Genomic DNA, 27,037 nt, shown 5'->3' on the forward strand with positions numbered 1-27,037 from the left:
TAAGAAGCTGTGTACAGCCTGGCTGTAAAAATGGAAAGGAAAAGGAGAGCCTTGAATCATACCAGGATAGGGGGAAGCCTCCACAGGTCCAGCTTCTTGGTGGCCAAGCAGTGTGTTTTGCACTTGGAACAGTAGTACATCTCATCTTCGCCTAGTTCCTCCTCGCTGGTGAAAGCCCGGAGACAACTGTCCAGGTTGATTGGCTCAGCCTGAGCGCGCCGGCTTTGCTCCACGCTCCTGTGCTCTTCGGCCATCTGAATGGGGGGGAAGGCAAACACTTGAGGAACTCTGATGGCTTGCTCCTACTTAAAAACATGCCATCTCCTCTAACCCTGCTAGAAAAATCCAACCTGTGCTGTTAATAAAGATAGTGCAACTCGTACAGCACGTTGGCAACAAATATTCACACAGTTGTTCAAAAATAATTTTACACCATTTATCAAATATGTGAGAAAGAGACAATTACTTACAAAGTGCCATGAAAACTTACAAACTACTTAAAATAACGTGAACTTGCAATATCAGATTTTATTAGGTTTTTACAAATTCTTCACTTAGTTTTTCGTTTTTTCTTGTTTTTTAAATAAGTTCAAGAAGATTCAGGAAAAGGGCAAGTTCAGCGTTGTTCCCGGTTGCTGTGAGGTGCTGATGAAGTCATCTCCTCTGACCCTAGATTAGATTCCTTGTCTCCTTCCAGAGAAAGATCTCTTAACAATGTACACCACTTTGCTTCACAGCCTGAATTAGCCTTTTTAAAATTAATAATAATAATAAAAAGATGGAGTGAGTTTTGTGGAAGGAGAACCTCATGACACAGAAGCACCACCTTCATTTTCGGAAGGAGAACCTATAGACGGGGACAGTAGCTCAGTGGCAAAGTGAATGTATGGCTCGCAGGAGGTACCAAGTTCAATGCCCAGCATCTCTAGGCAGGGCAGTGAAATCCTGTCATTAATCCTGGGGAGCTGCTGCCAGTCAGTGTAGACAATACCAAAATACTTGGATTAATGGTCTGGCCCAGTACAGAGCAGCTTCCCAAGCAGTAACACACTTTCTTTGGGGAGGGGTGAAGTGCACTGTAGGCAGAAGTGCTACCAAGTGAATTTTATCAATTCTTAGCTTTAAAGATCATTTGATTTTAATGTTTTTCTGTTCCCCACTTTGGGACCTCTGGGTGAAGGCTGGTTCATAAATGTCAGAAATAAAATGAAATAAAACTCCTTGACCACATGACATTTCAGACTGCAGGTGAAGCAATGCTCCTTTCATATTGGAAGAACAAGGGGTCCCTAACCACAGAAACACAGGTGTCAGGGTGAAGGACATTTGACTCACTTCCCCCAGTCTTAATTTTCTAAGCATGGGGAGTTATGGTTTCCCCTAGAATGGAAAAAAACAAAGCACATGTTCAAGCTGGTGAATCCCCATTGCTAACTGAAGTGATACCAACTAGAAGTTTTGATAATGTGATCAACTTGTTTCTGTAGACTGGTGGCTCCCAAGACCCACTAGCCTAAGGATATCCAAGCGAATTCAGTGTGACCATGGAGATTTGAACCCGAGTCAAGCCCTGTCTGCCGAAGTGCCCGGGCCCTTGGGCCATGCAGACTCCAATTTGCTGCTCTCTCCTTTCCGTTTTCAGTCTGCTGCGATTCTGAGCCCCAAGTTATTCAGCCATCCCTCCACCCACTCCAGAAATCTCTGAGCAAGCAGTGAGACGAAAGAACCTTCAGAAGCAATTTCAGCCCATTGCAGATGCAGAAGCGGTGGCCTCATGCAACGTGACAGCCAATAAAGCCTTCTGGCTAATTTAAAAATAAAAAAAAAATAAAAAATCCCAGACAATGAGAGTGGCTCCCGGCCAAGGAGGCTGCAGAAGCTCCATGCTGTCAGACAAATGCAAAAGCAGGAGCACCAAATTGATCTAATAAAACAGACACTGCTGTAAGAGAACCTCTGGAGGAAGCTGCCTTGTGCGAAGATCACTGGCCCCACTAGCTCAATATTGCCAGTACTGACTGGCAGCAGTTCTCCAGTGTTTCTGATGGGGGTCTCTCCCAGACCTACCTGGAGATGGCAGGGACTGAGCCTGCCTGCACATTATGTGGTCCACCACTGAGCCACAGCCCTGCCAAACCAGTCAAGACTTCACAAAGCACTCATAAGGAACTTGTGGCCTTTCAGCTGCTGCTGGACCACAGCTCCCATCATGCCTGATCACTGGCTATGCTGGCTGGAGCGGATGGGAGATGGAGTCCAGGTTCCCCAGCCCTGTTATAGAGGACCCATGTCAGCAGGGCCAGGAGACGTTTTGGCACCTCCAGGTTGAGGAAAGAGCCCTGCCTGGGACACTGGAGAGTTGCTGCCAGCCACTGTTGGCAATACTGGAGTTAGGTGGATCAGTGGTCTGATTTGGTGCAAGGCAGTTTCCTACGTTTCTAAGGAAAGTAGGAATACCCAAGTAATGCATCTTAAACTGAATTTCCTCCCACCCTTGTGGTTTGTTTTTAATGCATGGAATTTTAAGTAGGATTTTTTTCCTTTTATTGTGTTTATGTGTTTCAGTGCTTTCATTATCATTTATTGCTGCTTCAGTTTTTGAAAGTTGTTTTCATTTATTTCTTGTATTGCATAACTTATTTAATGTGTAATCATGCCACTGCTTTTTACAGATGCAATTGCTTTATTGTATTGTGAAATGGCTTTGAGATGCTTCGTAGGAAGATGAATAACAGCAACAGCAATGCTAGTGCTCACTGGGGGAAAATAACCTCATTTTTGATGCTGTTAGCTATCCTGGTGGGGATTTGGAATGTGGGGTATGCAACCCAAAAAGAAAAACTCACCAAAAGAACAACAGCACACAAACACACAAGCAAAGAATCACACAGCAAAACGAGCAAATGGGTGTACAAAGACACAACACATCTGGGCACTAAACCAGCTAGAAGGATAAGATACTAGAACTCTGCTACCTGACCACCGAGATGACCTTAGAGGATGATCTAAGCATCTGAGCAGGTTGGTATGGGGAAGGAAGCACTAAATACACAATTCCGTGGGCTAGAGCAGAGCAGCATTTCCACTTTCAGCAGCAAAAACATCCAGAACTCACTTGTTTATTTAAAAAGACAGCCACATGCATTGGCAGAAAGAACACATATACATATATCTGCTTAGGGTTATTTTGCAATTATAGATATATATTTACCCGTTCCTGTGACGTCTGGTAGCGGAGATGAAGTGCCGTGGGATCCCAGTCAACAGCGATGTTGGCATTCCCCATGTGAGCTCTCTCTTCAGTGCAGTCGATTTTACAGCCATGGCAAAACCTAGATTGGGGGTGGGGAAGGAGGAGGAGGCAGTGAGCAGAGAAGAGGGGGTGGGAAACTCTCCCTAAAGCTGACAAGGGCTGAAAATGCAAAAGATGGGCAGTTAATCTGGACAGGACGGGTGTGGGCTGCTTTAGGTTAAGATTCATCAGTGGCAGAGCCTCCTGTCTGGCATGGAAAAGGTCCCTGCTTCAATCCCTGGCATCTCCAGGCAGGGGAGGGAGAAACCCTTATCTGAAACTCTGGAAAGCCATTTCCAATGTAAATTCTGAGGTACATGAACCTACAGTTCTGGTTCTGTATAAGGCAGCTTTCTAAGCTCCTACAGTGGTACCTCAGGTTAAGTACTTAATTTGTTCCAGAGGTCTGTTCTTAACCTGAAACTGTTCTTAACCTGAAGCACCACCAGCTAATGGGGCCTCCTGCTGCCGCCGCGCCGCCGGAGCCCGATTTCTGTTCTCATCCTGAAGCAAAGTTCTTAACCTGAGGTACTATTTCTGGGTTAGCGGAGTCTGTAACCTGAAGCATATGTAACCTGAGGTACCACTGTAAATCAAACATCATGAGGACTAGAATCTTACTTTAGGCTCAGCGTCAGATCGTGTGCTCTGATTGCATAAAGTCCCATGTTCAAGTTCTGGCATCTCCAGGCAGCCTGAAGCCCTGGAAAGCTGTCACCAGAGCAGACAATACCGAGCTAGATGGGGCAGTGATCTGACTTTCCAAATTCCTAATCCAGCACAATGCAAACAGATTTGGGACATGGTGTAAACACAGCAGTTCAGTACACAGATATTGTGAAGGTGATTAACATGGCCAAGTTGGTCTTCACAGATCTGCCCGTTTTTAGAGATACAAGGGGCCACCCTAACAAAGGGGGTAAAGGGAAGGCAGAGTGTGAGGCTGACGGAGGGGAGGGGCTCTCCCTTCAGCCAAAGAACGACAGACTTCTAATTGGACCTGATGAAGCACCCACTTTTTTTACTTGCCAAGCGGCCACCCTATGCTTACCTGTACCAGGGGCACCAAGCACACGAATTGCCGTCCTTCTGGACCACTCGTAGGGTGAAAGGGTATTGGTATCCCATGCTGTCATCACTTTAAATAAATAAATGAACACACAAAGATGATTATTTGTTACATGCAAAAGGGTTTTTTATGATAGCCTTTCCCTAGTTTCCTGCTTGGCAGGGGGTTGGACTCGATGGCCCTTGTGGTCTCTTCCAACTCTATGATTCTATGATTCTAGTTTTATCTTCTAAGCCTGTCATACCCCCCCAGATATTTTGGGCACCAGCTCCTGCCAGCAGGGTCAATGGTCGGGGGGGTAATGGGAGCTATAGTCTGAAACACTGGAGGGTACCAGGTTGGATTCTAAGCCACTCCAATGCCAAAGTATTTGAAGATGAAATACTGTACAGCTCTCTTCCCCCACCTCCTGCATTTTTTCCTTCTCAACCATCCTGAGGTGGACTGGGCTAAAGTGTGTGACTGGTCCAAAGTAAGTTACTGAGCTACCAGACTGAGGTTGTGCCAAGTACCTGAGGTTGTCACTTGTCCCAAAATAAGGCAAAACCGTCACAACTAATTCATTTTAATAATCTTTCCCCCAGCAATTTTGGGAGGAGGATTTAATGGCATTCCTTATGAAAATTACATCTGCTTATGTGATAGAGAGTTAGGAACCAGTAGAAGTGCTACTCCTGTGTAATATTTCTAGAAATAAAAGAACCAGACTGGTCTACCCATTCCTTGTGCTCCCTTCCCGGCACAATCTTCAGAGTTTTAAGGTCTTCCTGGCTAACAGATGATACACAATCTCACAAAATTGAAACAGTTACAAAGTTTGCATTTCCAAGCTACAAAGACTCTTAAGCGATTTTTCACAGAATTGTTAAGAGGCACTCATTTCAATTTGATCTTAATAGTGTTCAATATTTTTAAGAAGGAAAAATATATAGTTGGCAGGCTCCCTGATATTTTTCAGCTTTCTTTGACATCTGGAACCTGAAGGCCTGTGGACTTTATTAATAAACTTGAACTGAGCAAGGATTTGGGTCTGGGTTTTCCCAGTCCAAGACCCAATGTTTCACTGCACCAAAGACTGGCTTGCTGGCTTAAGACGTCAAGAGCCCCGCAGAGACATTTTGGTGGCTAGATCACCCCCTCCTCCTTTGAGACATCCTGGCATTTAACTCACCAGTCCTGTGCATGGTTACTGGCTTCTTGGGGAGGGAGGGGACTTGCCAGCCGGGACACCTGGATCCAGACCGCATCATACAAGTCTTTCTTCCGCGTATGAACGGTGCACGGAACTATCAGTGGCATTCCAAAGAGGCTCGGCCGGTTCTTCTGAGATGAAAGGAAGTACTTGTCCATCCTCATCTGCATTGATCATTAAAAGGGTTTTAAAAAAGAAGAAGAAAAAGATTCATTTTAATAATACGATATGATTTTTTCACTTTTCAGAAGGGCCACTATCATAGAAGGGAACTACTGTATTTTTCCATGTATAACATGCCCCCATGTTTTTTGGGGGGAAATTGTTCAAAACTGTGGAGCTTTTTTTTTGCACAGTTGTTGAGCTTTTGGGAGGAGGGGTCTACGCTGCCAATCGTCTGCACGCTCGTCGCCAAAACCCCACCATCACACTCAACGGCAACCAAAGCCAATTGCACGCACAACAAAATGACTTTTCTCACCTAAATGAGCTTGCCACACTAGCCAGGAGGGAACTTGTGTGTGGAAGGATCATGAGCTCAGTTCATTTCAGGTACTGAAAGCAAATTCCAGATCAGAATGTGCTCAGAGACACTGTGGTTCTTTAATTCTAATTGTATGTCTGTTGCACCTGGCTCTGGTTTGTAGAGAGCTTGGGATTCTAATAAAAAGCCAGGTAGATACAACAGACCCTAATTGTATTCCTTTTGTGGCTGGATCTGAGAGGTGGGATCTTGGGAGTTGTAGTAGATCTGACAAGCTTGCCCACCCCTGGTCTACACCACTGGGTCACAGTTCTCTAAGGTTTCAGACAAGTCTTTTCCAGCCCTCCTTTGGAGTTCCCAGGGATTGAATCTGTGACCTTCTGCAGACATCTACCATATTGGAAAACGGCAGATGCATGAACACCAGTTAAGCGTCTTAGCCGCATTCATTCCCCACTAACCATTTTCCTGTGGACAGCAATGATGTAGCCTATGAAGGGGCTGTCGGAGGGAGAGGTCACATGGCCGTTCACCATCCCATTGGAGAAGCCGTTTTCCATCCTGCATGGCACCACTGTGTTTGGCATCCCATTCGGGATCAGGGTTGGCCGGGGAAGATCGCCATTCATCAGCACGTTGATCATCCCATTGGCTGACGGCACACTGCAGAACTCTGAACCCAAGGGCAAAGGTGTTGGTTACGGGTTTCCACTGACTGCAACTATACTTATAAAATCCATGCAGGGACATTTTACCTGTTTGCACAGGGCTTGGAGTAGCTGACGTGGGGGATCCAGGGATTGGTACCTCGAATGCACACAGGGATGCACTTGCCGAGAGACGGACTTTCTGGTTGTCTTGAGGAAAGTTCTTTCGAAAGCAAGAGACAGAGAGAGAGGGAGAGAGAGAACCCCAATGAGGCTAATAAAAAACCCACACGTTTAATGGGATTGCTTAACCATAATTATTCTGTTTTTTAAACAAAGTTTGCTGTTGGTCTTAATGTCCTGTAAATCTCTTAGAAGCCAACTGGGCATTAAATGGCATATAAATTAAATAATGGGTTGTGGCTTCCCCCCGCCAGCCCCAAAGAGCAGGTCGAAAGGAACCTGAAGCCTGGTGAGCGAGAGGGGTCAGTGCACACCGACACCTCTCGCTCTCCAGGCTTCCAAGGTAGCCGCCTGAACGCACCTTAAACGGCACCTTGTTTTAGAGCGGGAAAACAAGAGGGGGAAAGTTCTCCCCCTCTCTGTGCAGCGCCTCCTGCCGCTTCACTGAAGGGGCGCTGGGCAGAGAGGGGGAGAATTTTTTTTTCTTGTTCTCCCCCCTCTAAAACAAAGTGCGTCCTATTGTCCGGTGTGTCCTATGGTGCGAAAAATACAGTAATCCCTGGTTTAAGAAAGATCGAGTCACTGTTCTTAGGCTGGTTTCATCTTGTGTGGGGAGGGGAATTAAAAAGTGCATTTTTTAAAGCCCCAAGCAGCAAAAGCATCCTGACCTTTATGTTGGAGCTGTGCACTTCCGCAAGGAGGATCTGCTCCGGCTTCATGGCACAAAGTTCGCTGAGATGCTTTTTCAGGCCAGTGTATTTCTCGTCCATGTTCAGCCTCAGTCCGTATCGAATGGGAGTTGTCCCATCTAGCTTAGTTACTGGGAGAGCAAAATAAAAAAAGGGGGGTGAGTGGGAGAAAGAAAGGCAACAGGTTTGAAAAAATCCAGTTTAACCAGCCCAGTTCTGTTTAACTGGCTGTTCAGTTTTTTTAAAAAAGTGCTATTTCTGCTAGAGAACCAGGTAAGTGCTCCTTGATTATTAGATTGCAACTTTTGACTAATATCCAAGGCTGGGCATACTCAGTGCATCAGCTGCACACTGATTCTTGGGTATCCTGAGAAACCCAGATTTCATCCAGGGCGATGGTGGAGGCACCAAAAAGCCTTCAAACTTATGTAACCTTGTAGAAAGCATTAAAGATCCACAGAGAAGCAGAATTTTTAAAGATCTGTCCTCCCAACCCACTCAAGGTCAGCTTCTCCAGCTGCTTGAAGTTTGCTCTGTTGACCTCGGTTCCCTGTGCATGTTCAAGGACTGAAAGTCACCGAGAAGAATACCTGGAAGGGTTCCTTTCTAAGACTCTATAGGGAGAGTTCTGTATGATTCAAAGTAGACCAGAGTATCTAACAGATCATATTTTTCTTCTTTTTCTAAAACAGTACTGCACATTTCCTTTTTCGGATACTCAAACCATTAAAAAAAAAAATCCAACCTGTACAAATTCGTTAGTTTCTGTTAGCCAGTTTCAAAGTCCCAGGATGACAATACAAGCAACGCTACATGTATCTATAAACACACATATTGTCTGATTAAAGTGATAAAATCATGTAACTCAGGCTGTAATCCTATACTCGCGTATGTGGAAGAAAGCTGCATTTAACTTAATTGAGTATACATGTGAAGGACAGCATTGTCAGGCTTGCAAAGGTTGATTAACATATGAATAATCTGTTTTCTTTATGTTTAACCTGTGATTCATTCCACAGCTTTTGGCAGTCCCCATCCCTTTTGAGTTTTAGGAATACTTTTTCTCTTCCCCCACCCCCAATATATGTGTTTTATATAAACTCAAGTATTAAACATTTACATTGTAGTTTTCTGCTAGAAATATCAAAATGTAGGAAAATTGGGATTTGGACTGGGAAGATGCCCATTTTAATTTTCAAAGGAACTTTAACACAACATTGAAGGTAGAGTGAACTTAATGGTGACTACTTCCGAGCGCATAGGTTCAAGTACTACAACTCTTGGGCTTGGATTCTAAATTAGCTGCACTTAAGTCCAACTGATTTCAGTAGGGAGCAAGCCATGGCTATCTTTCTCCAGTTGATTTCAAAAGCAGACAATCAAAATTGTCTTAGTCTGGATCCAGCCCAATGAGCTTCCCCCCCAAAAGGGATCTTTTTTTCAACCAGCCATTGCAGTGATGATATCTGGGGTCCCAAGCAGTATAGAACTTAGTACAACAGAACCAACAACTTGTAGCCAGTGCAATTCTTTCAGCAGCGGTGGAACATGGTATTGAGAATCGGTCCCAATGAACAGTCAGACCACTGCATTTTAGGTTGTAAGTCCCTCTGGGGCTCATACCTGCCCATAAAGCACAGTGTACATAAAATCTTCACCCACCTATGATTTCAACATGCATGTAGCTGTCCATCGGGAGGGGCAAAGATAAAAAATTGAAAGGGTCAAAGCGGACGCTGATGTGCCCACAGGTCTTGCACTTCACTTGGGACCTCAGCTGCCCATGGAACAAGTCCACCACTATTGAGCGGTTCCTCCTCAGGTGGTTCTCCCAGGCCTGAAACAAAAGGGGAAAATAAAACCTGTGCAGAGAAGTTGGTAGAACAAGGAGATATATGCCCAATACTTTCACAGCGGTGTGGGAACCTGAAGGGTGGACTCCAACTTCGATTGTCCCCAACCTGTGGCCAATGCTGGCTGGGGCCAATGGACACTGGAGGGCACTGGGCTGCCCATCGCTGCTCTTGGTGCAAATACGACACAAGGGAGATTTTGGTGCTCCCAGGTTTGCTATAACATGCCCGCCTAGCTGTGAGGCAGTCCTCACACTGGTGTCAGCCTCTCGGTGGGGTGTATCACTCCAGTCTGCAGGTACAGGCGCATGGAAGGAACGCTGCTTGGGTCAATAAATGAACAAATCCTTGCACATAGAAATTGAGATGTGTGAGAGAAAGTTCAATTTTTCTAAAAGCAGGGTTTTAAAAAGAAAAAAAGATATATATTGGTTACAAAGCAGCATTTCATCATGTGAAATTGCCCTGCAGATTGAAGCTGTACAGCCCACTGGCCGACCACCTGAGGGAGGACTAAGGAGGTATGAAGTTCAGATGAACCACAGCACCTCCTCTGCAGGGAGGGCACCCATGAAAAAGCCCAATTTGAGCAAAATCCCCCCAAGGAGTTGTATGTCAGAGAAAGAGGCCCCCAAGCTCTAAAACTCATTATACTATTTACTGCATAAACAACAACAACAACCCCACTGCAGCCTGTGCTGGTGGCTAAGACCTATTAAAGGACTCCATCTACCAGGGGCTTTCCTTTTGCTCACCAGCTGCCCCACCACGCAATAATACACCTGAGAGTATTCACTGCTTTGTTTCAGCACGTGTGCGCGCGCACAAACCCACATCACCCTGCCGCATCTTCACATCCCTCCACAAGTCAATTAAGGGGGCCTGCTGAAGTAGATTGAGGATCCACACCAAGGGCAGCTGGTCCTATTTAGCCCTGGTGGCCCATTCCAACACCTCAATTCTTCTTAATGCATTGAAGGAACACTCCAGGGGAAGCACAGCAGCAACGGCAGAGGGAGGCCCTCATCTCGGTTCCACCATCCTCACAGGCATGCTTTGGCAGAGATGTAAGAGAGGGCCTTTTGGGTGACTGCCCCCAGACTTTGAACTCACTCCCTAGAGAAACTAGACTGGCTCCCTCCTTGCTTTCCTTCTGCCAGCAGGTGAAGACTTTCTCGTTGAAACAGGAAACTGACTGCTTTTAATGAAAGGGCTGTTGCCATGCTGTTTTTATTGTAATTATGTGTATGGTTTTTATAGATTTTATATATGAGTTCTATCAATGTTTGATTGTTTTTTAACTATTGCTTTTTCTATGTTTTTAGTGGTTCTTATTTTTATCTGTAAGCTGCCTTGAATCCTGTCATGGGAAAAGGCAGGGGATAAATAAATACAATAATAATAATTACAATTTCTCAAAACAGCACAGGAAAAGGCCATGGATTGGTGGAGAGAAGGAAGCACAGCATGCAGAGGCCCAGCACACACTCACCTCCGCTGCCACCTCCCAATCCGGCCGGCCGTCACTGTCTTTCAGTTCAACGTACGGCTTATCGTGCACTCGGTTCAGGTCCTCATGGAGACCATCCAGAAGAAAAGCCAAGAGCTCCTGAGAGTCTTGCTGCTGGAAGCCATTAAATCTGGGAGCGTATTTAGCTATTGTCCACTGAAAGAAAGCAAAGCACACAAGTCACTGGCCTTGACTGCAGCCCCTTACTGACTACTAATCCACAGATTCTCAGCAATACAATCAGTGGTAAAGGCAAGGGCCATGCACCACTTTAAACTAGGCTGGAACAGCTAAAAGCCCGGGAGCTTAAAAGGCTGATTAGTGGAAGCAGCCGGAGAAAAATAAAGGCAGCCACTTGGTGGCAGCAGTGATGTTGGGGAGGAGGCAGGGGTTGGTTTGCCTAGGTTGCTTGCCCCCACGGACCCTCTCATGGTGCAGGCTGCAGCGCCACCTTATAATTAGTTTGCAGATGAATATACGACAACACTTGTGAGTTCTCACCCGTAACTTTAAAGGAGCAATGTTCTTTTGTGTCCCGCTCCACAGCTCTTGAATCAAGTCTCCGTAGCATTTGGCCATATGTCCCTTCATTCCTATTGGATTTGTCCTGGAACGCATAATGATGTATTGAGTCAATTAGCCAGTTGTTGCATTGAAAAAAAGGAAGAAAGGAAAAGCAGGCTGAGAGGCACTCCACACACTGCACAAAATGAGAGGGCGGAATCCTGGCGTGTGCCACAGCAGACGAACAGAAGGGGTAACACTATTAAGGCACTGCTGTAAGCTTCCAGCATGGCAAGAGAGGGACTAGTGGGGGCGACCAATGTGGCAGCCCGACAGATGTTGCCGGACTACAATTCCCATCATCCCCAGCAACCAGCATGATGGGACTTGTAATGTAACATCTGGAAGGCACCACTTTTCCGTGTGATATACAGAAGTTACCTGTTGAGCTCGTAGAGATGTCTGCCAGAGATGAAATACTGGGTGAGAGGCTGCGTGTTGCTGACACACTGGATGCTGGAGTTCATGAAGCAGGTGTTCCCCAGGTTGCTCAAGCCAGTAGCCCCCTTTTCCGTTGGAACTGGAAAAGATGAAGGGTTGCAAAGATTATGTTACTCCTTGCTGCCTGACGTAAATGTGTACACACACACACACACACGATTTAAATTCCCCACAATGCTCCAGAGGGATGCTATGTTGGGAGCTTTGTGGAAATAAAAATGGCTGACCATTAGTTGGAAAGTATTCTGTTTGTGGGCTGTAGGCATCACAAGTCAGCCCTGATGGGACCCAAGGCTGTCTGGTATTTATGCCTTCTCCCCTGGCTTACACTGGAAGCACGCTTGTTTTCTCTTGTTCACGTAAACTTTAAACAACTTTCCTACTTTGGGTGGGACATATAGGTCACAGTCACCTGAATGTGCTCTATAGTCAGATGACAAACTGATATCAATTACAAACTCTTTTTATGTTGGGAAGAAAGGTACACTAGCCTGCATATAAGTGATTTAAGGCTACGCATGCACACGCCTATGCAGTAATATTTTTAAAGAAAAAAACTCTAGGGGAGAAAGGCAAAAGAAGAGCAGCTGTGTCCAAAACTGTGTTGTGCGGAAACAGATTCCCGCTATTTGTATCTAGCCTCTTTTTACTAAAAGGGCTGTAAGCCCTGCAATATTGGACAGGGATGGGTGTCGCTTCTGAACTTCCTGCATTTTTTAGTTTAAAAGAACAAGGCACAGAAGGTATCAGTCTAGGCTACAATTCCCAAATCTGCTAGCTTTCTACCTGCAGGCTGCCTTTCCTTTAAAAAAAAGGTAGCATCTAGAAATATGAATCACCATCTGAGGCGATTCAGCCCAGTCTATAACCTCAGGGCTCCAATCACCTCGTTTCGATGCATGTGTCAACCAGCTGCTGATATTTTTTGTTTCTTTGGACAGGGGGAAGCACACACTTACCCTTATGCCTGTCTATTTTACTGCTGTTTGCTATAAAGGACATCTCCTCTGGCCAGCTCATGTCTTTGTTTCGAACTGAAAAACACAGAACAAAGCTTAGTGGGATAAACGCTCCCCTCAAATTCATGATACAGCCGATCCAGTAATAGGCAGCTGCTAACATTTACAGCAAGAGTTGGGAGCCTCTCTGAAGGTTCTCCTTTAAAAGAGCTGTGCAGGGGTAGCCAACTTGCAGACCCATCACATGTTGTTGGACTCCAAGTCCCATTGGCCACGACTAGCACGGCCAATGTTCAGGGATGAGGCGAATTGTAGCCGCAGCTGGAAGGAACCAGCTTAGCTATGTCTGCTATAAAGGCACCTGACAAACAGATCCTCATTCGGCCATGAGAAATCTTTACACTTCCATTGTGGAAGAATGTTTATTAACCAAACCCTGTTTTCAATAATAGTCCACTGGATTTGGCTCTCTAGAAAGGTTACAGTGCCACCGAAAGTAAGTAAATGCTTGTTCGTTTGATTGATTAAAATTTGTACACAGCCCTTCATCCGAAGATTACAGAGCGGTTTGCAACATAAAACTACAAAATGAGAATACAAAATATGTCAAAAAAACAAGAACAAACCAACAGCCCCCCTCCCACATTAGCACAGAATGATTTGGTAAGGGGGGGGCAATCACTTTCCTTGGTGAGTGAGCCCATGCCCAGCCTCTATTAAGCCCAAGCTTGGCAAGATGAAATCTGCAAGTGAATCCCAACTCAACAGCTTCATGCTGGAATCTCCCTTGGAAATGTTTTTGCTGAAGGATGACAACCCACGGAGCAAACCTGTGGGGCTCTTTCCTGGATTCCTGAGCCTTCTGGCCTCCCATTTCTACTTACAGCCATCTATACCTTCTACCTGTAGCCAAGTTATCTGACAAATGAGGATAAATATCACTGTGCCTGGCCAAGTGCGCTCTGGCTCATAAGAGCTTATGCCAAAAGAAATTATTTAGGCTTCAAGGTGGCATTTAAATCAAGAGATTTTGCTAAGTACAAAGCATACAGACTTCTTAAAGACATAAGACACGAAACATAGGGGGGATTATGTACAGTATATATTAATATGGCTTATTGAAAGGGAGGCAGTAGAACAGAAAGCCTGCGAAGAGTATAGTAGTTGGCATAAACAAGGAAGTATTTGGTTAACAGGAGTCTGAAAACACTTTGTGCCACAGAAACTGGCTCCAGGCTGCTTCCCCATTTCTTATACCTTCTATTATTAAGTGCTGCTCATCTTGGATGCTCAGGTATTCCAGCGTGTGGTCTTCATCGTCCAGAAGAGTAAGGTAGTTCTGCAAAGACAGGGGAAAGGGAACAGCAGCCTTTCAGTTCTTGGTTTAGAGCAGGTGTGGAGAACCTGTGGCCCTCCAGGATCCAGAAAGGCCACAGTTTTCTCACCCCTGATTTCCTCCGCAGCGGTTGATATCCTGGGAACGAGATGCTGGAATAAAAAACCCCACAGGGGATTCTGCGTGCACTCGGCTAATCCCAGTGGCTGCCTGCAACCGTGGATGCTTGGACATTAGGAGGGTCACAGATTCAGTCAGAGGCATACCTAGAGGGGACCTTGCACGCTCAGGTGCAGCTAAAATTGAAAGCCCAAAACCATGGCGCTTGAAGTGGGGGAGAGGCAAGTACAGCACGCAAAGGGTGCCTTATGTACAGAGTGTGATCCTTTCCCTGCCAATTTAGACATTACGCCAAACCACAGCTGAGCTTTCGTAACTGTGGGCGGCCTCCCTGAATTGAGCCACTGTCTGTGGGCAAAGCACTGGTCTGACCCAGGATAGCAATTATCACAAATAAACACCTTGTTACCAATAACCTGCGCGCACGGGCACACACACACACACACACACACACACACACACACACACACCACTCCGACTTTCCAACCAGGTTATCTTCCAGTCTTTGAATGTAAAACTTGGTGCGATTTTCCGGGCCTTACCTCGCTGTTGTAGAGCCACAAGCGCATGTCCTCCTCTTTTATCCGTAGCCTCTGCGACAGATACTCGTGGATCTCCTTAATCGTCTGCATGCGGCTAAAGCAGCCGGTGTAGGCCAGGACCCTCTTTAAGGGAGCGCTGGGAGATGGGACATTCCCTGCATTCACAAGACGACAAATGGTTCATACATATGGGCAGCAAAAACAGAGAAGGAGGCCTTAAACTGAGTGCCCCAGGGATGGGGAACCTGTGTGACTCCAGACACGGTTGGGCTCCAGCTCTCAACGCTCCTGGCCATTGGCTGCACTGGCTGGGCTGATGGGAGTCCAACAACATCTGCAGGGCCACAAGCTCCCCAGTTCCTGGTGTACAAAAGGTGTTTCCTTAGGCTTGTTTGGGTTTGCTGGCATATTAGGACTGGTTCAGAGAGCCGCCTTCTCTACTTACATCACCAAGGCTTAAGTAGGAGAGGAGGCAGAACGCACACAGAGACAGAATGGCCAGGTGAGCAGGAGCCCTTGTAGTGCGTAAGGCATGCAACCATCCTCAGTCAACACAGGGTTCAAGACACCCACAAGTGACCACCTGTGACAGGTGTGGGGAACCTTCTGCCCTCCAGAGGGTTCTGGGTGGGAGGTGTAGCTCAGCCACATCTGGAGGGCCAAAGGCCCCAGATACCCGATGCCTGGGACACCTCCACACATACAAATCAGATGTTCTTAATTTGGAATGAAAGTTCTTTGTGCTGCAAGTCACTTTGGGTCTCTCTGTGAGAAAAGAGACAAATATAACAATTAAGATAAAATTTTATCTTACTTATTTTATCTATCCTACTTCCACTGGCACCAATTGCAGTTAATGCTAACAGGGGTTCACCTTCAAATCGGATTGAGAGCCAAGCCAGGTCTGCGCTAACCATAGTTGGTCCTGGTGCAGCAACTAACCACGATTAAAAGCGAGAGAGGATTCACAGGCAAGAGAAGAGACATCACAAGACTGTGGTGATCCCTTAAAGGATCCCTTACCTAGACAATTCTGTCTCTGTGTTTCCCCCTCAAATTATCTTTGCAGGAGCAATAGATCCTACCCAGGGGAAAATATACGTTTGCACTTACAAATCATCATACTTTTAGACTGATCAGCCCTCTCTAACCCGATGCCCTAAAAATATTTTGGGCTACAACTTCCATGAGTCCCATAGCAGCATTGCCAACAGTCAGGGGTGATGGGATTTGTAGTCCAGCAGCATCTCAAGAGCTGTTTCAGATGGTGGACCACCTTAGACAATTCCTCTTTGATATAACTAAGAGCCAGACACTGAACGTTTTTGCATGCAGTTGTGCCCAAAGAGCAAAATTTAAACAGCAATTTCTTTTTACGTCAGCAAACCATCTATTTTCTCTCCACACACCGAGCAAAGGATTATATTTTTCCATTAACATACATACAAACACAGCATTTTTTCCAGCAATTTTAAAAAGGTGAGAGGATTAGGAATAAGATTACAGCAAGAAAGCATATTGGGGTGGGGGGCACTGGAGATTAATAGTTGATTTTAACAGTTAGTACAGAGCAAAACCAAATTCCAAATCATGATCAGATACAGCAAATTTGAAGAGGCCACAAATCTGAATCAGGGAATTTGATGTGTTCAAGGCAAAGCAGTTCCCACCACAGAATGACAAGTAAGAATTTGATGGTCAACTGGCTGACTTTTCAGCACAGCTGGTTAAAGAAATCAGCCCGATTTATAAAAGATTTGGGGGCTCATAGCAGACCCTTTCCCTTTTAGAGAGTGGAAGAACAAGCATTGAAGTTTTAGAATGAGAATTCAAGCAAACTCTTATTAAAGGCTTACTTATCATTAGAACTTTCCTCTCCATGGCCTGCCAATCTAATGCCAGCAATGGATGTGTATCGTGCCAGGACAGGGTATCTGTGGCCCCCTGGATGTTGTTGGACTACAACTCCCATCATCCTTGACCATCTGCCACACTAGCTGGGGATAATGGGAGTCATAGTTCCAAAACATCCAGGGAGCTGGGTCACAGGTTCCACACTCCTGAACCACTACTAACGTATGGGCTAGACATAGAGGGCTAATGAGGATTAAACACATTTCTCCCACTGTGGAGGTTTGTGTGTGAAAAATGAGAATCCACACTGCCAAATGCCTCTTTGAAAATGGTGCCTGCTGCAAGCTCCACACCTCCTACCCACAGCATCCTTTAAAAAGGGGTGGGTGGATTGAATAAAATGCAACCTGGACTCTACAAATGTGAACTAGGACATTCCTGATTGCAGGTTGACTTTTGGCCCCCTGCCCCCAATGGCAATAACTGCTCACAAGTGGGGGGTGGGAGCATGCTGTAAAAGGGTACTGAATAATTTCATGTCCTTTGATAAAAATGGTAAAATGCCCAGTGAGTTTCAGTGAAAACGTTCCTCAAAAATTCAACCTATTGTATATTACTAGTAAAGACAACATTTATCAGTGTTCTGACAAGGTTTTTAAATGTATGCTTCCTTCCAACTCTTCAGTGTTTTTGCATTGAGGCTGATGGGTGTTTTAACTATACTTTCCACAGAAGAACTGCTGGCCCTTCAGATGCTGTTGGACTACAACTCCCATCATTCCTGACCACTGGCCATGCTGGGTTGGGGCTGATGAGAGTTGGAGTGCCACCATGTCTCAAGGGCCACAGTGTTACCCAGGCCTGATTTCCTCAAATGCTCAAAATCCATACAACTGATCAGTTAGGGTGCCTTTAAACCAGGTCAACAGCTTATTTACTATACATTTTCACCTGTACAGATTGTTTCCATCTGTACCTCATCATTTAGAGGGGGAAAGAAATGGCTTCTAATGTCTCATGACCTTTGATAAGAGTTTTTTGTTTTGTTTTAAACCATCCCTTTGGAAGCGGGAAGGAGTTTCCGTCACCAGCCCCGCTTTGGAAGATTTCATTTAAGATCATTTACAAGCAGTGCCGCAGCAAAGCCGTTGAAGTCTGGGCGGTGGGGCCGGCCTCCCTTCGGACACTACGCAGCTGGCTTCTTGCTGTATTCTTACGTTACCTCTCGGCAAATGTTGAGGAAACATCCTCAGGCTCATCATACCCATGTTCACCCAGATGTTGGACTGCTGCGTCCGGGTGGCGGGCTGCTGCCTCAGGAAGAGCAGGTAGCGCGGGAAGAGCTCCAACTCAGGCAGGTTGGTGTCGTTGTTTCTGATAACCTGGGGAGGGGAGGAAGAGTGTTTCCAGTTGAGAGGCTGGCAAGATTACCTTCTATGCAATCTATGTGGGGCTGCCCTTGAAAATGACTCAGAAACTTCAGCTGGTCCAAGTTACTGCAGCAGTCAGATTACAGTCGTACCTTGGAAGTCGAACGGAATCCGTTCCAGAAGTCCATTCGACTTCCAAAATGTTCGGAAACCAAAGCGCAGCTTTTGACTGGCGGCAGGAAGCTCCTGCAGCCAATCGGAAGCCGTGGAAGCCCCGTCGGATGTTCGGGTTCCAAAGAACGTTCGCAAACTGGAACACTCATTTCTGGGTTTGCAGCATTTAGGAGCCAAAACGTCCAAGTACCAAGGCGTCCAGTATCTAAGGTATGACAGTACTGGCTGGTGATCTGTTTAGATTTCATATAGCCCTGGGTTGAACCAGCTGCACTGATTCCCAGTTAATTTCTGGGGCCAACCCAAGAAGCTCATGTCAGTACTTAAAACCTCAAACAACTCAGGCTAAATTGACCCTCTCGGTTATTCCACTGCCCTCAGAAGCTCAGGGGATGGCAGCCGAGTAGCACAGCGTTACTCTTGATTCTGGATGGCAACTTCTCTCAGCCTTGCCCAAAATATTGAGGAACCTGGAACTTTCTACACACAGAGACTGTGATCTTCCTGGTGCACTATTCCCCCTTTTACTTATTTGTGGCATTGGCATACTGCCCAATTAACCTTGTCCTCTGGACAGTTAACCAAGAGCACACTGGCTAAATGCACTCCTGAAGCTTGCCTGGCACACACAAAATCTGGCCTGTTTCAGGTCATGAAAGACGCTCGTTTCCATGGAGAATGTGTGGGAGATGTTTAGTGCTGAATCTGGGCTTTGTCAAGCTTTGGAGTTAACAGCCAGCAGGCAGAAGCTTGAGCAGGCTGGCTGCATCCATCTCTTAATAATCAGCAAAACCATTTGTCCAGCTCTATGTAATACCCACCCTCCCCGCCAAAAAAACCCCCAACAGAAGCAATACAAAAACCTGTTTAGGAAACTATTGCTCCCTGATTTAAAACTGGCACACATCACACATCAAAATAACCCATAAACCATAAACCAGGGGTAGGGAACAGGACCCAGTGAATGGACTAGGTCCTGAGCATCCTCACTCCAACTGCAGTGGGCTACTTTGACCAACCTGTCAATCACCTGGTATCAGGGAACCCAACTTCAAAGGAAAGAATCGGGAGCCAGGTCTAGGCCAGGCTGAAAAGGACGCCAGTAGAGGAGTTCCCAAGTGGAACCAATCCCAGTAGGGCTTGCAATTGGCTGCAAATGTAGAAATATATAAGCCCTACTTGCCATCAGGAGTCGTTAAGACTCTCAATTGTCCTGTCTTCACTTGTCACACCTGGCATCGTATATGATGGTAGACATGAATCAAAAGGGGGGAAACCTCATGGAGATAAAATTAGGACCTCTGGTTGACATATGAGGGTGTCGTCACAAACTCCAGATATAGTTTGACCCTTGTGCTATAAATCCCCTACACAATAAACCACCTAAGAGATTTTTAAAATGCTTATTCCCCACTCCACACAAATTAAACTGAAGAGAGCCAAAATATACTGATTGAACTTCACAGCTCTGACTGAATTGGAAACTGTATAAATAGTAAAATGCTATTTTCCTCGTTAAAAACATCCCGCAAAAGCTTCATCAATGGTCAGAGACACTGAGAACAAGGTGGCATGAATGAATGTGAGCAGCTGGGCCAGGCTAATTGGAGAACTCACGGACACTGGCCCTTTTCAGTACTTACTGGTCTCGGCAAAGACAGGTTTGCGCCGTACCAATGGTAAAGAGCCCTCCATACTGGTTCTGGGACCATTTCATAACTCTTCCCTTGAATTAACTGAGGAGACTGCTTTAAACGACCGCCTTCCAGAGTCAACGATGGAGCCTTCAAAAAAAAGGGGGGGGGCAATGTCAGACTTTGAGCACTTCAAAACTGCCAAGCCTAAAAGGGTACAAACTTTGGACTAAATGAAGCAAATGATTGCTGGAACACTTGCTAACAGGTGAGCTATCTTTTGCGAGATTATCGCATTTCACATAACCATCATCATCATCAATGCTTCTACATATTTGCTCATCATAGCAAATCTACCCCTGAGCTGCAATGAGCAACCATTCTCTCTCCTAACCTTATTAATTTTGCTAAAATATTTTTTACCATGCTCTGCAGCCAAAAAAGGGCTTCCCAGAGCAGCCTGCATTGATCAGTAATGAAACAACTCCTGTTCCGGCTGACAACTGAAAAGGCGTGGCATGAAAGGAAAAGTGAAAGGGAAGGAGGAGGAAAATAACAAACTCGGGCATTAGTTGCTAACTTACAAACCCATATTCTTTCTTGCAAGGAGGGGCAAAGCTTCCAGCAATTGTTCCTTCCTTGCCCAATGGATGGAGCCAGGATGCTCTCTTTCTACCCTCACCCCCAAACCTTCATGTTCTCTCTGAGAGGTAGGGAGAGCAGCCTCCCAGTGTATGCTGGTCCCCTGCCTGGTGGCAGAGTGTACTGCCCTTCAGTTCTGGAGCTGCAGAAGTGGACAGGGATCATTGCAGCAATTATACGGAGATCCCCAACGCTCTCCCCAAGGTTAAAAGGAAGGTTGGCTGGTGCATTGCCAAGGCATGCAGAGCACCCAAAGCAGCAATCCCCTTGCTTCCCATTGCTGTAGCACCTGGAATGCTTCAATTTCCCAGGGCCAACTCAAACCTGGCAACCACAGTTTGGGGCTTCACTAGCAAGACCAGCCAAGGGTTGTAGACCCATTTGAGTGCCAACTGTCACTCAAAGCACACGTCAATCTAGCTGGTTTATCAGCTACAGCCATTCTTGGACCATGAGAGTTTGGCTTCAGTGAGCCATGCAGCTGATAATCTTCTGGACTGATTACTGCAAGGTGCTCTACATGGGGCTGCCCTTGAAAATGGCTACAACTGGGACAGCAGCCTGGTTGTTCAGTAGGAATATGCCAACACAACACAGAACGATGCGCAGATTAAACTAGAATTTGTGACAAAGGAAGGCGTATGGGAAGTCACTCAGATATTTCCTAACACCGCCAACGCCATTACCTTTGTTGGGTCTTGCGTTACGAGGGGCTGGTTATCAATCGCTCCAGGCCGCTGTGGATTGAGCTGCAGCAAAATGTTCCCATTGGCTCCAAGCAGGCACTGATTGTTGTTGTCCGAAGAGTTAAGCTGACGGGAAAAGCATATCTCGGCACTAGGAGGCAGGGTGTAAAGGAAATCTGGAAGGGGAGACACAAAGAGAGGACAGAAACAATCCTTTTTGCAGAGTTATAGGTAGAACACCGGTCAACCAGCATGCCCAGTTAAAGAGAGGCAGGTGAGATTCAAAGTAAAACAACTCATTTGGAATAAGGAATGGGAACTCCCAATTGGATTAAGGCCTTTAAAATACCTGACTCTATTTTTGACCCCCAAATTATTCAAAGCTACGCCTGCAAAATGACAGCTTGAATCTTTTATGTTGTCCAACCTTGATCACCACACAAATTTATATGCTGTTAGACTTCTTGGGGCAGGGACCTGTCCTCTTGTGCTTTGTACAGTGCCAGGCACATTGGGCATTATGTAGCCAGACAGATCTGCTATGTCACCTGGTGATGCTCTGCTCCCAACTCCCATCAGCCCCAGTTTCTATGGTCAATAAGGAAGGATGAGGGGTGAGTCTAGCAGCATATGGAGGGTCACAGGTTCCCCACTCCTGCTCTAAATGCCAGGCCTTTATTTGTTGAAGTTACTTTGTGGTTCTGAAATGTTAGCTACTGTGGCTCTGGTGTGCTGGCTGTGGCATACGGAAATAAGTAGGGCCTGCTGGATTAGTCCAAAGGCCCATCCAAGCCAGCCAGATGCTCACAGGAGTGAGATGCGCCATACCAAAGTAGCTATCAAGCCTGGTCAGACAGGAATTGACAGTCTGGGAACAACTCAGTTTGCTTTTGAACAATGAATGGGTCATATTGAGGAAGCCAGGCTGGAGTAAGCAGCTTCATAGGATGAGGCACAACTCTACTGGCCCACTGGAACAAGGACGGGGAACCTTTCTGATCCTCCAGATGTGGCCTGACTACAAGTCGCATTACCCCAGTCTTAAGGCCATGCTGGCTGGGGCTGATGGGAGTTGGAGTCCGGAAACAGCAGGAGGGCTGCAGGCTTCACATCCCTGACTTACTGCTTCAAATACGCTGTTGACACATCTAAATTCAAACCACTTTTAAAACATTTTTTTAAAAATTAAGTTAATGCTTACTGCTAGCAGTCTCTGAGGCTTCTGATGCAGTAGAAATGCTATCTGAAAACTTTTCTTCTGTGGCACTGAAGTAATTTAAACGGCCTGTTTTGTCTTCTCCCTGCTCTGGCGCATGGGCTGCAGCACCCGGGAGCGAGTTCTTACCTCTGCTTAAGACAGACGAAGGTTCGATCACAACAGGGCTAGCATCCTAAAATTAGAAGAGGGAAATGGAATGGAATTGCAGGGTGAGACTCTAGCAGTTACAAAGCACATTTAACTGGGGGGCCTAAGGCTTAAAGAGATGTAACTGGAAAACATTTTGCACAACTGACCATTTCGCTACCCAACGTATCAATCAAATTCAATTCAGTTTTCTTGGGGGGGGGGCCGGATTTTCAAGTTGCTAGCCCCTCATAATAATGAAGAATGGCTTAACAAGGTAAAGGCTATATCAACTGAAGGATGTGCCAATGAAAGATCCTAAACTAGGCTGTAGGAAGGCAGAGAAGCATTTATGAAGAAGGCAACCCTGTTGGAATAGACCAAAGGCTCATCTAGTCCAGTACAAACCATCATGACGAGTGTTCATCGACAGCATTATCCTCATAAATTTGTGCAACCCACTTTTAAAGCAGCCCAGATGAGGGGTCATCAGTATGCCTTGTGGCAGCGTAGACAATATGAAGCTAGACTGACCAGTGGCCTGATTTAGTGTAAGGGTCTTACTGGAAATGTTGGGGATTGGACCTGCAGTCTAAACATAGAAGGGCATGATCTCTATTTCTTAGCTACATTCACGAGGACCAGAAGCTGAACATCTTAAAAATGGAGACTGCAAACGGAAGCAAAAAGCTGTTGAGAACTGGCAGAATGCTTTCACCCAAAGACTGCCAAACAGGGCAGAAAAAGAAGAGTCTGAAATGAGTCTGAAAGCTTATTGGGACTTCAGACCAAAAATCTGGGAGAACACACTGGTGGAAAGCAAATGGCTCTCTAATGGAGCTGGGGGGCACTTTAATTGCCATCTCCCCTGCACACATAAAGTTTACTAATTAGCTGACTGATTAAATACAATCTCTTCCACTCCAAAACAAATGTTTCACTCACGTAGTTGACATATTCTTTCCACTGCTGCCACCAAGGCATCGCAATAAGAAACCAGTTGTGTCCTTGCTGAAGGCCATATCTGCTTTCTCGTTCTAACCAGCCCCTAGGTCAAGAAAAACAAACCAAAACAGATCAGAATAATATGCAATAATAAACAACCATATGGTGCTTTCATGTGTTCAAATGCAGTAGGAGGTGACTATTATCCTCATATTGCAAATGAGGGGACTGAGGCTGAGAGAGAGTGTGGGCAGCGGGGAGGCATACCTGATGATTTGTCCTTCCTCTTCTGGAGTGGCAGGCCTTAGACCTAAGACTATATGGCACACCTGGGGACAAAAAGGAAGAAGACAGGTCAATTTAAAGCAAGAATAGCAAGTCTGGAGCAGAGGAATGATTAGCAGAGGTATAGCTAACACCTGCTCCTGCATATGCTTGAATACAGATTATGTATTGGCAGAAGGAGAAGACTCATAGATGTTGACCACTGCTTCCAATAGTTGCTTGTTTCTTCGATACTTTCCCACTCATGAATCTTGTGCTCCTTTCTCTTCTCTTTACTGCTGTAATTTAGCACTGGATCCTGCTCCCCAGTCCATTTCTAGTTTGGGAAACGTCACTGCTGAGTAAGGACTTCCTTTCTCCATGTTGATCATTTTTCTGGAGTTTGGGGCCCCCACGCCCGGTTTGATTTCCCCCCTCTTCACTCCTGAACTGAGAAGGGCCGTGACATTGGGAGGGGACATGTATATGGGGCATATGTGATCCAACTTTTTTACCTCATGTCATCCAATTTTCTTAATATTTTGTACACTTGTTGAACAATCAAAACTATGTTTAAATCTTTTTTGAAAAATTATCTCATCCCGTTTGTGAATTATGAGGGTTTGAAATGTCAAAAAATTGACAATTTTGGCCTTGTGCAAAAACTTTAAGAGCTCAGTCCAAAACTGAGGTAAATCAAAACGCCAATCTCTTCAGAACTTCCTGGACTTTAATATGATATGTCACATGATGGTCTCGCTTTAAATTTTAAAAAGTGATAAAATTAATATTAAAATCCGCCCAAAAAATGTATTGATTATTTAACATTTCTAAGAGCTACCTGCAAAATTTCATCTTCAGATCTCAATGGGATCATATTTAAAAAAACAAAAACAACATTTTGTACATACATGCCAGCCTTATTGGGTTCTATTTAGGATAAATGGGTCTTCTTGGAGTAAAATATAACATACCATATTTTTTGCCCTATAGGACGCACCGGCCCATAGGATGCACCTAGGTTTTTTTTTTGGGGGGGGGAAATCAAGGGAAAAAATTTTATTTCCCCCCCAGGTTTGCGCAGCCATCCTCAAGCTAGAAGAGGGAGACGGAGCCCTCCGTCTCCCACTTCTGCCTTCAGGGACAGCTTGCCCCGCTGTCCCCCGAGTTTGTGGGGCTGGCGGGGGGAGAAGCAAGTTTGCTTCTCTCCCCCCCCCCCCCGCAGCCTCCAGATCAGGTCAGGGAATAGCGGGGTGGTGGCGCTCCGCCTCCCCGCTATCCCGCGAGCTTGTGGGGCTGGCGGGGGGGGGGGAGAAGCAAGCTTGCTTCTCCCCCCCCCGCCAGCCTCCAGATCAGGTCGGGGAGTAGCGGGGTGGCGGCGCTGCGCCTCCCCGCTGTTCCCTGAGCTTTTGGGCTGCAGGCTGCTGCCCGCAAGCCTTGCGAGCCCGCGGGACATCCCACCGGGCTTGCAAGACTTGCGGATAGCTTCCTGAAGCCTGGAGAGCGAGAGGGGTCGGTGCGCACCGACCCCTCTCGCTCTCCAGGCTTCAGCGAAAGCCTGCATTCGCCCCATAGGACGCACACACATTTCCCCTTCATTTTTGGAGGGGGAAAAGTGCGTCCTATAGGGCAAAAAATATGGTAATAAGCAAGACTTCAAACTGTAGTATCCGTTACTTCCGGAATTTCTTTAGAAAGCTATTCAATTAAAACGTAACTGAAAACCTAGTTTTCTTTTAAAAATGTGTTCCAAAGCCGAGTGATAGCATGCTGTTGCATGGCTTCTAATTTCCCATCATTTAAATCAAAGGGGTGTAAGTTCAGTTGTGGAGCACAAGGCCTGGGGTGCAGTCTCTATGACCTTCAGTTTAAAAAGCATTTCAGCAGTACACCCTGGAAAGCCACTGGACGTCAGAACAAACAATGCTCAGGCGGACGGACCAAAGGTCTGACAGAGCGAGCAGCTTCCTATTTCCTAAGAGAGCAGCCCTTGATAAGCAGATGGCTTCACTGGTGGCAGAAACATCTGGCTAAAGCATCCAAAGCTGTGAATGACTTGATTCAGAAGTCATGCCAAACCATGGTTTGCGCTGGTTTCAGAGCTGCTTTTCTTTCCCATCCTCTGACGGTTCATAAATTGACTCCTGCCTCCACACTGCAGCAGTCTCTGAAAGCAGAGCAACACCAGCAACTATGATTTCTATGATGCGGATGCCAAGCCCAGCTACAGTTAGCACAGTTAGCTACAATTAACACTAGATTTACCAGCTGATTGCAAACCACGGTTTGTGCCAATCCAGGCACCACGACAAAGTACAGTTAAGATTCCTTAGCCATGCTTTAGTGCGATGTCGGAAGTCGGCCAGTGACTTCCCAACAGGGCGGGCAAAAAACCAAGACTTTAATTCACCCACCATGAGAAAGGAGGGCAAGACAATCAAGAAGCATAGTGAGATGCATGGAAGAGTCAGAGCCATTTACCGAGAGCTGCATTTTAAGATACCAACATTGTATTCCACCCCTTTAGCTGGGTGATCATCAGAAGATTTACACTGTCTTCTTTATGCAGTTCTCGAGGCCACCAATTTGAATCCCAGCAGGAAACCTTTTTGGGATTTAAGTTGATACTACAGTGCAAAAATTGCATTCTGCTTTATGAATAAACAACAACAAGAGAGTCATTAGCCGGCAGGAAGCGATATAGATTTCCCTAAGCACAAAACAGCTGGCATTTTTGATGCTGGCCTTTCTTTCAAAATCATTATAAACCACACGGCTGTAGTTGCAGCTGAGTTTGCCGTGATTATTTTACAAGACGTACTGGTGGGGGTGGGGGAGTGACTTCTACTAGGAAGGAAGAATTCTTAAAATTACAGCAAGGGCAGATGGGGAGGGCTGGGTCACCTTTTCCTCCACCTCATCTGTTCCGCTAGGATGAAAATTTGCTCAGGCTGCACAGGGGCAAAACTAAAACTAAAAAACGACCCTCAAAGAGGAGTACAGTGGTACCTCGGGTTACATACGCTTCAGGTTACAGACTAACCCAGAAACATTACCTCGGGTTAAGAACTTTGCTTCAGGATGAGAACAGAAATCGTGTGGCGGCGGCATGGCAGCAGCGGGAGGCCCCATTAGCTAAAGTGGTGCTTCAGGTTAAGAACAATTTCAGGTTAAGAACGGATCTCCGGAACGAATTAAGTACTTAACCAGAGGTACCACTGTAACAGAAATATTGTAAACAC

At 45.9% G+C, this 27,037-nt stretch overlaps 1 protein-coding gene across 5 annotated transcripts in view; it reads right to left on the minus strand.

Annotated features, from left to right (window-relative positions):
* Nucleotides 1-27,037, minus strand: part of USP32 (ubiquitin specific peptidase 32) — a 123,369-nt gene that overhangs the window by 9,265 nt on the left and 87,067 nt on the right. The window contains exons 11-30 of one of the 5 annotated variants that reach the window (XM_081172842.1): nt 23,799-23,860; nt 23,532-23,634; nt 22,587-22,632; nt 21,242-21,417; nt 19,923-20,063; nt 17,862-18,117; nt 14,882-15,036; nt 14,141-14,222; nt 12,884-12,958; nt 11,865-12,003; nt 11,421-11,526; nt 10,902-11,075; nt 9,219-9,393; nt 7,536-7,687; nt 6,793-6,907; nt 6,499-6,710; nt 5,533-5,717; nt 4,344-4,430; nt 3,212-3,332; nt 63-254 (exon numbers count right to left, since the gene is read on the minus strand). In XM_081172842.1, the coding sequence (XP_081028968.1) occupies nt 63-254; nt 3,212-3,332; nt 4,344-4,430; nt 5,533-5,717; nt 6,499-6,710; nt 6,793-6,907; nt 7,536-7,687; nt 9,219-9,393; nt 10,902-11,075; nt 11,421-11,526; nt 11,865-12,003; nt 12,884-12,958; nt 14,141-14,222; nt 14,882-15,036; nt 17,862-18,117; nt 19,923-20,063; nt 21,242-21,417; nt 22,587-22,632; nt 23,532-23,634; nt 23,799-23,860 (2,754 nt within the window). Of the gene's footprint in view, nt 1-62; nt 255-3,211; nt 3,333-4,343; nt 4,431-5,532; nt 5,718-6,498; nt 6,711-6,792; nt 6,908-7,535; nt 7,688-9,218; nt 9,394-10,901; nt 11,076-11,420; nt 11,527-11,864; nt 12,004-12,883; nt 12,959-14,140; nt 14,223-14,881; nt 15,037-17,861; nt 18,118-19,922; nt 20,064-21,241; nt 21,418-22,442; nt 22,633-23,531; nt 23,635-23,798; nt 23,861-27,037 lie in introns of all 5 variants that reach the window. The other 4 variants (XM_081172839.1, XM_081172843.1, XM_081172841.1 and 1 more) reach the window with 4 other exon arrangements.

The sequence above is a fragment of the Podarcis bocagei genome, assembly GCF_964188305.1.
Source record: "Podarcis bocagei genome assembly, chromosome: 15".
NCBI lineage: Eukaryota > Metazoa > Chordata > Lepidosauria > Squamata > Lacertidae > Podarcis > Podarcis bocagei.